This window comes from Triplophysa dalaica, chromosome 23 (genome assembly GCF_015846415.1).
Source record: "Triplophysa dalaica isolate WHDGS20190420 chromosome 23, ASM1584641v1, whole genome shotgun sequence".
NCBI classification, from domain to species: domain Eukaryota; kingdom Metazoa; phylum Chordata; class Actinopteri; order Cypriniformes; family Nemacheilidae; genus Triplophysa; species Triplophysa dalaica.
In genome coordinates, this window is record NC_079564.1 from 859,517 (window position 1) to 873,713 (window position 14,197).

Below are 14,197 nucleotides of genomic sequence, written 5' to 3' on the forward strand. Positions count from 1 at the left end.
CTTTTGGTTTTGTTTGCCCTCTTCCATTTACCTTAATCGCTGACCAACCTCTCAGCGGCCCCCGTCTTTCTCACGGAGCTCCGCAGCCAGGATGTTCCTGACGGATTTCCAGTCAGCTTTGACTGTGTGATCACTGGCACCCCCCCTCCCATTGTGCGATGGTTTAAGGATGGAAAGCTGTTGGAGGAGAACGACCACTACATGATCAATGAAGATCTGGCGAGCCGCCACCAGCTGATCATTACAGCTGTTCTCCCCACAGACATGGGAGTGTACCGATGCATGGCAGAAAATGACAGTGGCATCGCCTCCAGCAGGGCTGAACTGAGGGTGGACAGTGAGTACACTGTTAAAAGAAAGTGTTATTCGGCCTCTAAGGCTGATCTTCAAAGCAATGTAATCTGAAATGATGTTAACTCACACTTTCTTTTACCAGTGCATTAAAGTGTCTGCATGTGCATTGAGGGAACCGTGCATTGTCATCACTTTAACAAAACCCACTACTTTTTTATTAACCACATTTACCTATTAAGATGTTTTTTTTCTTAACGTTAAGCATAATATCTTTTGACAGCTTGCTCCTGTGGTTTCTGTAAAATTCTTGAATTGATTGACTCGCATCTAGTTAACCTAAATTTTAAGGTTTTAAATAATTTCAGTTAAACTTTTAATTAATATTTGCATATATTTATAGTGTCATGCAGCTCAGATTATGACACAGCAGCTGATGCCACAGAGACATCGTCCTATGTCAGTGCCAAGGGTTATATGTCTAGGTACGATTTCATTCTATTTTACTAGTGATTTTTTAATTTATGACAAGTCAAGTTTGTTTGTATAGTGCCTTTCACAATGCACATTTTAAATAAACTTTAAGACAGAAAGAAACATTGTATAATTTGTATGTCAATATTACAATTTAATATTGAAAGATATTGACAAACTATCGCAACAAACCTCTAAGCCAAGTTTCAAATACGCTTCTGCTTTGGGTTATTCTTCTTAATAGTTTAGAGCACAGGACGGACACAGAAGCCTTCGAGTCAGTGGCGGAGGACGAGCAACTTCCTCAGGTTGTGGAAGAGTTACATGATCTGTTCCTCAGTCCTGGAGCACCAATTGCTAAATTGAGTGTTAAGGTCAAAGGTACGTTTTGTTGCAAATTCTCGTTTAATTGTTTAACATTTTAAGTTTCTTCTTACATGATCCAGTTAGTTTCTAATGAATAAAAAAGTATGTAAAAGTGAAATAGGTTTTCCTTTGCATTTCTGCAGGATTTCCCACTCCAAGGTTGTACTGGTTTAAAGACGGCACCCCACTTCAAGCCTCGAGCAGAATTTTATTGTCGACCAAACGTGATCAGCATAGTCTTGAGATTTTGGATTTAAACCGCGAGGATACTGGAGAGTACTCTGTGTACATTAGTAACATTGCTGGCTCCGCCTATTCTTCAGCGCGACTGAACGTATTGGGTAAACGTGGCTTGTGTGCTTTAGACAACAGTATACATTTTTGCATTATAATTGCATGGGTCTTAGGTAAGATAATTATGGCACAAAATTACAAATGTTAAAAGTGCCTTTACGTGTTTAAACTTTCATTTTGATTTTATAGTGAGACACAGCCTAAAATTTTCTTATGTCCGTTTACTTAATTTGTGCTTGTTAGGTCCTGGAGAGCGCCCATCACCTGAACAGGGAAGAATGAGAGGTAACAATCCTTGAATTATGAATCCTCACATATTAACACTCATTTAAACCGTTTGATACGAAAAATGATGCATGCACGTAGAGTTATTTGGTATGTAAACTGCATTCTACCACAAATAGATTCAAAGGTGCCACTTGTGCCACCCCGATTCCTAGAGAGGTTTAGCAACAAGAAGGTGAAACAAGGAGCAAGTATAACGCTGTCAGTCAAAGTGGAAGGTATAACAGTGATCCGATCATCTACCAAAAGTATTTATTTAGGGTCGATGTATTTAAGATTATAACTGTTCAAAAGGTTCCCCGACCCCATCTGTGAACTGGTTAAAGGAGGTGTCAGAGAAGGATATTTTGTGGATCAAGGCAGACACACCCGGTTATAAAGTGGCCAGTTCTGGCTGTCAGCATAGTCTAATCCTCATGGAAGTGGGAAAGGAACACAGAGGCATGTACACCTGCATCGCCACCAACCGTGCTGGACAGTCGGTCAACACGGCCCGACTAGACGTGGAGCTTGGTCAGTAACATATGATTTAGTTCAGGATTATATGAGGTTTTTAATAATAATATTTATACATTATCTTAGTCCTTTATATAATCTTTTTAAATAACCTATTGGAACTTTAGCTGATTTCAAACTTTTTTATCCAACAGCAACGGAACAAAAGGAAAAAGTGGGAGCAGAGTAAGTTTAGACAGATGTTTACAAAAGTAAAGCGATGTTATAGATTTGTTGTATATATAATTTGCTATATTTGTTCTCAGCATTCTTGGAATTACTATCAGCCCACCTGAAGAAGAGGGTAAAGGTGAATATTTACTTGTTTATGTTTGCATACAATCACGATTCAGATCGTGTGTATTTTTTAAAAAGTGGAATTAAAAAAATCATCATTGTCACATGTCAGGAGAGATCAAAATACCCTACCTGGGTAAAGTGGGTACAGAGGAATTTCTACATAAGCTCACGACCCAAATCACAGAAATGGTATCAGCCAAGATCACTCAAGGTAAGAAAGGCCAATTTTTTATCTGGATCCTTTTTTTTGCAGATAATAATGAGCTAGACATTTTTGTAACCTGCACTGCCACAATATTGCACAAATGTTTAAATGTAAATCAGAATTTTTCTACATAACTTTTAAATGCACTTACATTGTGTTATTGTGTGTCCAGTTACTGACTAGTATTACAACTAATACTTTTATGTAGTCTTTCTTTTACAGATGCGTTCTAATATTCACTCAAAAGTCTGCTTTGATTTTGAGTGAGCTTTGTGTGCCCAATTGCTTTGAGATTTTGTCACGGGGTGTGAGTACTGAAATAGAGTTTGCACCTGTCTCAGACTCACATAAAAAATGTATACACTCTAGCCTGTATCTTCTCAGGAAAATTTTGCTGGACTTTTATCTTGTAAAAATACCACCTCTGTCTGGATTCCATAACTACTTCTCAATTCAATGACTCCCTTCTTTTGTCTGTCGATCCATTCATCCTCTCCTCCCTCCATTCACTCTCATTCTCGTTCTCATTGAAGCATTGATTTATTCAGACAGCTCACAGAACCATCAAGTGCTCCAGTGGATGAAATCTTGGCCCAAAGTAACCAGTATGTATCTGCAGAACTTCCAGCGTAACACAACAGAATCATGACTTTTTCCTCTGTGAGGCTATGCTGTTGTTAGTCAGATTGCACATATTTCAATTCTTTAAATTCTATATATACATATATAGCCAATTATTATTCAAATTTAAGAAATTGCTTGTTTATATGGAAAGCAAAATGCACTATATATGGCTAAAAGTCATGGTTCTTCAAAATCAGGGCCTTTTGTGACAGTTCAGAATAAATGTTTTTGAAATTCGGTGGTCTCGTTTTTTGCACAAAGTAAATTGTAGCCACATTCAAGGTGTCTCTGTTTCAGTATACACAGAAAGAAGGGGTTCAAATGCCTTCTTTCATATTTATTTAGAAGTAGTTGCATGAGCAACTACGTTTGTGTTTGTGCACAGCTATGTTGATGATCATAATGTAATTATTTTGTCAAAGCATGAAATGGCCAAGCGCATGCTGAAATATGAGAGAAATGTTATTGTAATGGACCTGGTGTGAAGTCAAATTAAAATGTGGCCCTTTTCTGTCGCCACTGCTTTCACTATATAGCTTGTTTATCGGCGTCACTCCACGTTGAATGTTGCGCCATCTTGGGAGGATGGCTACTAGTCCGTTCAATGTAGTGTTTTGTTTTTCTTGTTTGATTGGGAAATATAACTATGGTATGTAGGGTTTGCTGCGTTAAAAACTGCAGTAGCATTACGCAGAGTCGTTCGGTAAAAGCACATGGTTGAATCACTTTCGGTTTCTCCATATATCAAACAAAACAAGCAACGCTACATATCAACACAATAATAGCAGTGGAGTATTATCCTCCCAAGATGGCGGCGCCACTGCAACATGCAGCAGTGCATGACGTCAGCTTCACACTCTTTATATCACAAGAAAATATTTTATTAAGCTACACGGTATTTGCGTTTATGAAAATTAACCATGTTTATTTTACTATAAATAATTCAAAACAACAACAACAAAAACATTGTATTTGTAAAACTGTTGTTAAACGGGTTAATTTTAAACTTGGTGAAAGTGGATAACAACTTTGTAAACTACATACTACAGCAGATGCATTTTATCTGTAATAACCCATTTTAACTTTATGTTTCGTGAATAAGCACGATGAGTGGTTCTTACCTGAGATGGAGCAGCATGTTTGAACCAAGTTCGTAAAAACAAAGAACAGATTTCCTCATAAATCATTATACACCTTTTAGAAATATAAATTCGTCCATTATTTCTATAAGTCCGCATAACCAAAAGTATTCTGTGTCTCTGCGCTTAAAATCAAAGGTCCATGATGCTAAACTTCATCTCCTCCCGCTATAAAAGGCGCCACTGTCTGTGTCCGAAATCGACCACTACACCCTCATTCACTATTCCCTACATTATTTCACTAATATAGTATACTTTAAGGAAATAGGTGACTAAATTCGGACACTCAGTGGACTGGAAATGGTGCGGGCGCCATCTTCTGCCGAGACGCGGGAATTCATTCAGCGCGAGCTCCACGATAGATGGCTAGCAGCTAGCCGCGAGTTTACATCGGTTGTACATTTGTTATTATGATCTATCATGAATTGAATGAGTGCACTCAATAATGTCCACTTTGAATTCGGAGACCATTAAAAAATGGATGACCCCTCAAATAGTGCACTATATTAGGGTATTTCGGACGCAGCCTATGTTTGAATATTTCGCTCAGTTATCGCGAGATGAATGAGATCAGCGAATATTGGCACGTTAAAGATCACAAACAGTCCTATGTACATTTATAAAGAGTTAAACACTGACACGTGGGTATGTTAAAGCATTACATTTGTTACATTTAAAGATATTTGAGAGTTTAAACCGAATCATAATTAAAGTTTTCCATTTGATGAATGTGCCGAATTAGATAACAGTTTTCTTTTTTACATATCTAAATCATTTAAAATAATATAATGCTGGGTCTGTACGATATCATTAAATGATTTAGATATTAATCATATTATTATAAGGCTATTTTATTATTTTTCTTCAATGTATGCCCAGATTATTAAATGACATGGAAATATGTTTACATTTATTCTTTTTGAATACGCTTTTATCCAAAGCAACTTACAACTAGGAGAGCATTTAAACATTTTGTCAACACGCTAAACAGTACCGTTAGTTTACAAGGACAAGCTACTAGGAGGATTAAAGCTGGATTATATTATCTATTCAAGACATCTAATGTATTTTGGTCACATCTGGTGTATAAAGGCCAGAACTGATACACATGACTGTGCTGGAAATAAACACAAATTGATTGACAGGTGATGTCTGCCTTCTTTTCTTCTTCTCTTCTTTTTTTAAGCTTCATTACGTGTCCCAGGAGCCGACAGCGATGATGAAACCAAAACCCCTTCGGCATCTCCATTCCACGGTCGGTCACGGCCCGCTTCTCTGATCGCAGACTCTTCATCAGAGTCAGATGAGGGAGACGCCAGAGGAGAGGTCGTACATACATGACGTGTTTATGTCACAATCTACCAGGGCAATGTTTGCTCTTCTGTTCTGAAAAGACAACTTTTTTAAATGTATTTTGCAGATGTTTGATATCTACGTGGTGACTGCTGATTACAACCCTATTGGGGTCAGTAAAGAGACCATCTCTCTGAAGGAGGGCCTGTATGTGGAGGTTTTGGACTCTGCTCACCCCCTTAAATGGCTGGTTCGCACCAAACCCACCAAATCCACCCCGTCTCGGCAGGGATGGGTGTCACCTGCATATCTCGACAAAAGGCTGAAGGTGTTTTGTCACAATGCAGAGATACTCGTACATTTGTAAGTGCGGTTTAAGTGCATTAATATTAATGATGACCTCCTGGTTGTGTTAAAAGCTATCTGCAGACGCAACAGACCTCCCAGAAACCAACGGAGAGGAACTCACCGAAACAGAATACAAAAAGAAACTCTGGTAAATTGACATGCATACCAAGAAAGTTGTTGGACATAAGTAAGTACTTATATGCTGTATTATGCTACAACCTGTCAATTCTGTGTCCGTTTCACTTCTCCTAGTCAACTCCTTCAGGATCTGATCAGCACAGAGTCTGAGTTTCTGAAGGAGATGGAGTTTGTCACGTCAAATCATCTGAAGCGTGTTGGCGAGGAGAGCACTTCACCTCATATCACCAGCCACAAGGAAACTATCTTTCGTAACATCGACGATTTGAAGATTTTCCATAACAGGTAAAGAGGATCAGGCAATTGTCATAAAAAATAAACACATTTTATAATATACATCATAAATATGCATTGGTCTGAAATAGTGTTGAAATGGAGAAAATACATTTTAGCATAAAAAAGAAGTGTTTATTTCCTTTCCAGCTCTTTATTGCCTGGTCTGCGTGAGTGCGACACAGATGACGACATCGCTATGCATTTCCTGAAAAATTCTGAAGGTTTTGAGAAATATCTGCAGTATCTCGTTGGACAGACCGCGGCTGAGTCTGCTATCGGCGAGAAGGACGTGCATCAATACTTTAAGGTGGGTTCCAAACGTGATCGCTAATGATTGACAGTATTATAATTTCTGTCATGAATGTGCGACAGCTAAAAAGTATTTTAAATAAAACAGAAGCTCTACCATTTCATTTGATTGTTTTCCATCAGGATTATACAGCCTCAGAGTTGGTGAATGTTGACCCCTCAGAAGGTCCTGTGTTGAGTATTAATGCTTATCTTCAGAGGCCGCTGGAGAGAATACAAAAATACAGAGCTTTGCTGAAGGTACAAAACTACTTCACGTTTGCTTTATAGGCACTTGAATGGCTACTACTCCCCTTATACAGAACTGGTGAATAATTCTAAGAAATGTATTGAAGAATGTCTTTATCCAATAACATGCTGTATATTCAACGATCAATAACAATAAGATTGTGATGATATTTACGAGTTCCTTGTTGTATTTTAGGATATGATACGTAACAAAGCGAGGAACGGTCAGAACTGCTGCTTACTTGAGCAGGCCTACGCCATGGTGTCATCTCTGTCACAGCGCTCGGACAACACACATCATGTGTCTCTTATCGAGAATTACCCTGCCAACCTGGAGGCACTGGGAGAACCCATTAGACAGGTACACTACATAACACAGACCGGACAATCCTTACAGAAGCAATGTGACGATGTTAGCGACATCTAGTGGTGAGGTGAGGAATTGTAACCAACGTCTCGCTCCACCCCTCTATTTCGAAGCACTTTGGCGGCTGACACAGGACTAAAATACTTTAAATCTTTATACGTTCGCACCGCCTGCCACATTGACTTTGAATGTCATTTACTCGCTTAAAACACTTAATTCCCGTTTGGTGTCAACCCAGTGTAATGATGTGTTCACACCAAACATTAACAATCGCATTCCATGCTTTACTACTGACGCGAAAAACATCACACGACAGGGAGTGTCTTCTCGTGTCTGGACTAGGCGTCCAGTAGGCTTCGTGTCAATGAGAACTTTGCGTTTTCAACTTGCGCGGAAGACTCGCAACAGGCGACGTGAAATACACAAAACGGGCGCTGCGACTGTCATTCGCGTTGCCTGCTGCGAGTTCGCGTCTATTTACGTCTTTGCATTGACTATGTAAGTAATAGTAATTTGGTGTGAACGCTGCATAAGATGTCATCGCGTTTCTGCTTCTTTATCTGCAGAGCAGTTTGTCCCTTCAGGGCTACTGTAGAAACAACATGGCCAATACCATGTAGGTTAATGTATAAATCCAAATGTATTGCTAGTACATATAAATATAACACACTGAACCTTTAAACAAGTTCTTTACAGTTTTTCCATTGACAACAGCACAATAGCGAGGAATATTATTTCTTTATAGCTATGCCGCATTAAAAATGTATTTTTAATCAAAAGTGAATTAGTGTTATACTGCATGCATATTTAACTTATATAACACATAAAAACTGTTTTGTAGGGACCTTTTATGGTTTGGGAAGGCGCACCTGGAGTTCGCACATCCTCTAGAGGTCATCACCGTCACGTCTTTCTCTTCAAAAACCACGTGGTCATCTGCAAGCAGAAGAGAGAGACAACCACAGACACGCAGACATACGTCTTCAAGAACATGATGAAGGTATGAGACCCTTAAAACAACACTGGAAATGAGACCGTGTCCAACATTTCTTTAAATTCTTATATATGATTTGAACGTAGCTCACAAACATTGATGTAAACGAGACTGTGGAGGGAGACGAGAGAGCGTTCGAGATCTGGCACGAGCGAGAAGATTCGGTGAGGAAATACACGCTTCAGGCCCGGACCGTTATTCTGAAGAACTCCTGGCTCCGTGACCTCCGTGATCTTCAGCTGCGATACAGCATGCCAACGTGGTGTAAGCCGCCCACTCCTGCATCCTCCAGGTCTTAAGGCAGCAATCATCACAAAATATTTACAACAATCTGTGTTTAACAGGCCATCCAGATTTTGACGCAGTGCTAACAGATTGCACAGCAGAACTCGGACAGACGGTCAAACTCGCCTGTAAGGTCACCGGCGTTCCCAAACCACAGGTCACCTGGTATAAAGGTCAGGAATACAATGTTGGATTGATGCTCCTGGTGGGTTGTGTTGTCTTTGTAACTGAAATACTTGAACCCTGATCTGCTCTCTCAAACAGACGGGCGTCCCGTAAAGGCGGATCCTCATCACATCATCATCGAGGACCCGGACGGCTCCTGCACGCTCATCTTAGACAACATGACGGCAGAAGACTCGGGACAGTACATGTGCTTTGCTACAAGCTCTTCGGGGAATGCCAGCACACTTGGAAAAATCACTGTGCAGGGTGAGCGACAGCACTGAGAAAAGAGAAAATCTCTTTGATATCTCAATTGTTCTCCTAAACATCAGTGAGATTCAGTGGAGAGCATATGGAAGTGTTTGCATGAGTCTTCTGCATCTCAGATAGTCAGAAATCAGATAAACGTGTCTGTCATTACGCTGGGTTCACACGGGAAGTCAGCGTCAATGCTTCTCATTTATTTTGAATGGGTGACGTCAAGCGTTTGTGGGTCCATCAGCGTCGCTTCCATTTCTCAACTTTTCAAGCACCAGCGCTGGCGTAGGCCAATCAGGTCGCCTTATGCAAATAACCTAGTGCAGGTGCTAGCCAATTGCGTTCATCCAAGACCCAAGAATAATTTGATTGGCTGTTGTCACTATGACGATCACGTCGGCCGCGCTTCAGTCAACACCCTCAGTCGAGCATTGACGCTGACACCCAGTGTGAATCCACCATTAGTGTGTCAAAAGAGAAGTCAACCACAATCAAATCAAAAGTCAATATGATTGAAGATCTCAATATCAACTCAAAATTCTCTCATCACATTGACCCAAATCCTGATTATTTAACCTTTACAATCTACATTAATTTACACTTTTATATTTTAACAACTTTCTTATTTGTTTCTAGTTGGGCCCTCAACTAATTAAAAGATAAACATCTGTGCCGGTTGCATGAAATCCCTTAAGTGAAGGTCTTCCTGAGGGGAAAAATATCCCTGAGGTTGCAACAATGGTCTTTACATTCACCCTTAAGTGTTTATACTTGGCACTCCACTGTAGTTTCTGTCAGAAAGTGGTTGCCGTACTGGCTAGAAATCATAAATACCATTGACTTTAAAGTCCCAGTGAAATAAAAAATGACAATTCCTCTCTTTCATGAAATATTGCAGCGTTTATAGTAACTAGCTTATCAATGTGGGTCGTTCTCTTTTCAAAATTTGTGTGCCCTCATAATCTTCAGTAAAAATCTGAAAATGCTCTTCCACAGTGAAATAACACAGATTGGGCGTAGCATCTGTTAACTCCTCCCCTTCATCTGTAAATCAATGCAACAGCAATGCAACATCCAATCATTTCGCAGTGAAAAACGCAAGCCACGCCCATTCAGTTTCCTCCTTTGAAATTCCTTTTCACTCGGAAATGTGTCAGAATACGGAAGTATAAACGATTGCTTCTGCTTCACAGGGACTTTAAAAGACCACAAATGTACCATGACAGCTAATGATACATTTGAGTTGCGGAAAAATATCTGCTCTTAATCTGCTATAATGGATCAAAAACAAAAATAATTGTGTATTATTAGTCTGGTTTTATCTCTGAAAATGAGCGTCATTACTACATTAAACCTGATATCATTCATTGGTCCCTTCATTTCTTACAGTAGAAAGGCAATTTGAGAACTTAAGTAAACACCTCAGCAGTTAAGGGTTAATACTTATATACAGCCGTGAGGTTTCCTCAAGTGAACTCTTAGGTTTTTTTGCAACCAGTTTTGCTTGAAGGGTGCCCTTCACCCTATATCTATATATGTTTCTTAACTTGAGAGCTCTTGAGCTATAAAAGAGCAATATCTGAGCAATAACATTGTCTTCTGGGTGATGTTCATGCAAATTCAAGAAATTCCTGTCAATCCCGCTTCTTTCTCTTCCAGTACCGCCACGTTTTGTGAATAAGATCAGGAACGCCACACTCTTTCATGGAGAAGATGTTCAGTTCTCTTGCATCATTCAGAGTGCACCGAGTCCAAAAATAAGGTAATATTTTTCAATGGTAACTCAGTGGTGTTTCGTCAAAGTAAAATATACTTAAGAAACGTTTTCATGATGGACTTCAAATGAGTAAAACTATGGCATAACCCTGATGAGTTGACCTGTATCTGTATGACAGATGGTTTAAGGAGGGTAAACTGCTGACGGATCAAGAGAAGTATCAGACGTACGGTGAACCTCGCAGTGGAGTTCTGGTTCTGGTTATCAAGAACCCTGGAGAGAGAGATCTGGGTCACTACGACTGTGAGGTACAATACATTAACTTACACTTGCTCTTTTTAAACAAGACAAGAAGTCCACTTTCATACTGTAATACAAATACTTTTTCTGTTGTAATTGTCAAATCTTGTTTTATTGTTATGTTAATAATGTGGGAATGATCAAATAGCAGTCTTTGTTTTAGTTGTGTTAATCATCTAATGATGACTTTCTGGTTGACCCGCAGCTGTCTAACCGTCTGGGCAGTGCCAGGTGTGGTGCTCAACTGGTCACTCCCGCTGTGGCGATGGCTGGAGAACGCAGAGCAGATCAGGCCATCTCTATAGAAGGTACATTTCTGTGACTGCATCTCCTCCATCTGTGATTACTTCACTTCTATACATCTTTAAAGTGATTATATTAGTGAATATAATAAAGAAATGTATCAAATAAATTGCATGATCATGTAAAAATATATTATGAAGTATTGCTGAGGAATGTAATATTGTATATTTATATATATACTGTACATGTTTAACTATATATTAGACATTATAACTGTTCCTTTTTTTTTTTAGTGACAGAACAGGAGACAAAAATGCCGAAGAAAACCATTATTATGTAAGTCCTACTTTTGATTTTGAATCTCACCTAATGTTCTTTATTTAAAACATTCACTATCATTTTATAATATATTTTGTTAGTATAATTTTACGTCTAATTTATATGATCTAAACTACATATACTCCATCTGAGGGGCACTTAATTGTGTATTTAGTTTATTGACCAGTGGTGCCCTTAAAAGGCCACATTCAAAAATTTTACAGTTGCTACTCTTGTTTAATTCTGCAAAGAATGTGCCAATAATCACACTATACAACCAAACACATGTGCTTTTTCCCCCATAAGCGAGGAGACCATCACCACCGTAGTGAAGAACACACGCATGAAGCGTCACGCGTCCCCCCGGGCCTCCTCTATGGGCGCTTACCGCTCGGAGACCTCCACGCCCGAACCGCCCAGACAGAGAAGACCTCTGGCTAGAAAGACCGTCCCGACGCTCTACGTTCAGGAGTCTGCGGGGGCCACGGCCAGGAATCCCAGATGGGTAGAAGTCGAGGAGATAATTGAGTATAAAGTCAACAAATCACCTAGGTTACCAAGAAGAAGAGGCGTTTCCCCCGGCAAGCCATCACCGCCTGGCAACCCGAACACTAATAACTCAAACAACAAGTTGGTGGAGATGAGTGCTGTGACTTCACAAGAAGATTCTGCACAAAACGAGGCGGAGGTTGACAATCTCCCCATGACATTTGAAGAAATATCCGATCTAGATGAAGATGAAGGAACCATCACCCTTGAGCCGGAAGACGGTCAGGATGGTGCCACCCACGAGAGTCGAGTTCTCACTCTTGAAGACCTCGAGGATTACGTCCCTCAGGAAGGTGAAACCTTCGGCAGCGCTACAGACCGCCAGCCAGCCGTCCAGACGCCCTGCGAGATCTCCGTCTTGCAGAGAGAAATTAATGAACCCGCCATCGGCAAACCCGTTCTGTTGAACGTGGGCCGTCCCGTGGAACCCGCAAGGCCTCGCATGGGCTTCTTCAGCACCTTTAAGGAGCACCTGACCGGCGTGTTTACTCCAAGTCCCTCAGCGAACACCGGCTCTCGGATGAGGCGAGAGAAGACCGTACCCATTCTCGTGACGAGGGAACCTTCATCCAACTATTCACGCTTGGCGAGCCTTGAGGTCCAGCCGACGTACTGCTCTGAGGTCCAGAGAGGGGTGGAGGGTGGTCAGCAAAGCTTTAAAACGCAAGTTTCTGCGCGAACTCGCAGCTACGCGCCAACCGGACAAGTTACTGTGCAAATCACACAGAGGAACCCGTCAGAAAAGCAGTAGGAGAGAATGTGACCCAGGAGATGTGTTCTGGGTGTCTGGAGGTACAGTGGAGAGATCGCCTCGGTCAAATCTTGCGTGATGCTCTGGAGGTACAAATCAATAGGAAGGCGTCGGCTAACACCAGATCGTTCCTTTTGGAAACTGCCAAACTCAAGGTCTTTATATCCATCAAACGTCCTGAGACGTACTTGACTTCCCGTAACCACGTGAATCTGCAAATATGGACAATCCATCCGTCCAAGCACCAGAAACTCCTAAACACCTGAGATTTCCTTTAGGAATCTGCTTAAGTCAACATAACAAGTTTGGACTCTGACAATATGATCTGAATGTGTTTTTCTTTCGAACGTCTGAACAGCCAAATTAACTTTATTTTAAACCAAGAAGTTCGTGTAAGCGTTCTTTTGGTGCGACACACTGCGATTGAAGGTCTAGGTTGCTTTGTGTACCAAATACGCAGACCTTGATGATGTCATCGAACATTAAACATTATTTAAAGTGGAAAATTATGTCATCATTTGCTCACCCTGTCATTTCAAAGCCGTGTGACACAAAATTATTTGTCCAAATGACATGGGCTCCCATTGACTTCCATTGTAAAAACACAAAGAGTTCACATTTCTCTAAATATCTTCTTGTGTTCCTCTGAAGAAAGTCACACATACAGATTCTGGTGAATAAATGATGGCTTTCATATTCTTTTTAACGTTACATTTTTGTTTGTTAGGTTTGTAGTCTGACGATTATTTCCAGGTGTTAAGAGAACGGCTTAAGAATGATGTAACACAAACTCTATTTATGACTTTAGGAATATTTATTTTTAACTGTCTTTCTTGTGCGACATGTTTTGAAGCAGTATTTACAGGTTTTAAGTGTTGGAGATAATAACGAGTAATAACGAATAGATATGAAATGTGTTTGATTCTAGATACGAATGTAAATGTCGTGTCGACCCAAATCTGTGTGTAACGTAATTTTTATGGTTGAAAAAACAAATCTAAACGTGTTTGTCTGGAAAAAATCAGCTCTTGATTTAAAGAGCAGCGTATATTTCTTTGTGTGAATACTTTAGAGTCGGATTGGTAGAGAATGTCAATAAACATACAATAAAACACAGGGTTAACTCCATGCTTGTAAGATCCTCAAGCGATTGTTTTGTGTGTGATGGGTTGTAAATGGCGGGAC

At 40.1% G+C, this 14,197-nt stretch overlaps 1 protein-coding gene and 1 long non-coding RNA gene across 3 annotated transcripts in view; one reads left to right on the forward strand and one right to left on the reverse strand.

Moving 5' to 3' along the window:
• The window catches only part of LOC130413184 (uncharacterized), a 44,552-nt gene extending 39,526 nt beyond the window's left edge, over positions 1-5,026 (reverse strand). For both annotated transcript variants that reach the window (XR_008905459.1, XR_008905458.1), the window contains exon 1: positions 4,456-5,026. This is a non-coding gene — a long non-coding RNA (uncharacterized LOC130413184). The remainder of the gene's footprint in view (positions 1-4,455) is intronic.
• The window catches only part of obscnb (obscurin, cytoskeletal calmodulin and titin-interacting RhoGEF b), a 49,942-nt gene extending 35,800 nt beyond the window's left edge, over positions 1-14,142 (forward strand). Inside the window, 27 exon segments of the mRNA XM_056738205.1 lie at positions 56-337; positions 695-776; positions 1,010-1,146; positions 1,275-1,472; positions 1,669-1,710; positions 1,830-1,928; positions 2,005-2,223; positions 2,361-2,391; positions 2,472-2,515; positions 2,615-2,716; positions 3,259-3,315; positions 5,660-5,799; positions 5,894-6,094; positions 6,186-6,262; positions 6,367-6,537; positions 6,676-6,835; positions 6,961-7,077; positions 7,262-7,426; positions 8,274-8,432; positions 8,513-8,690; positions 8,771-8,884; positions 8,976-9,143; positions 10,794-10,896; positions 11,030-11,159; positions 11,357-11,459; positions 11,688-11,730; positions 12,019-14,142. Of these exon segments, the coding sequence (XP_056594183.1) occupies positions 56-337; positions 695-776; positions 1,010-1,146; positions 1,275-1,472; positions 1,669-1,710; positions 1,830-1,928; positions 2,005-2,223; positions 2,361-2,391; positions 2,472-2,515; positions 2,615-2,716; positions 3,259-3,315; positions 5,660-5,799; positions 5,894-6,094; positions 6,186-6,262; positions 6,367-6,537; positions 6,676-6,835; positions 6,961-7,077; positions 7,262-7,426; positions 8,274-8,432; positions 8,513-8,690; positions 8,771-8,884; positions 8,976-9,143; positions 10,794-10,896; positions 11,030-11,159; positions 11,357-11,459; positions 11,688-11,730; positions 12,019-13,012 (4,316 nt within the window). The 3' untranslated portion in view covers positions 13,013-14,142.
• Positions 14,143-14,197: the final 55 nt, after the last annotated feature.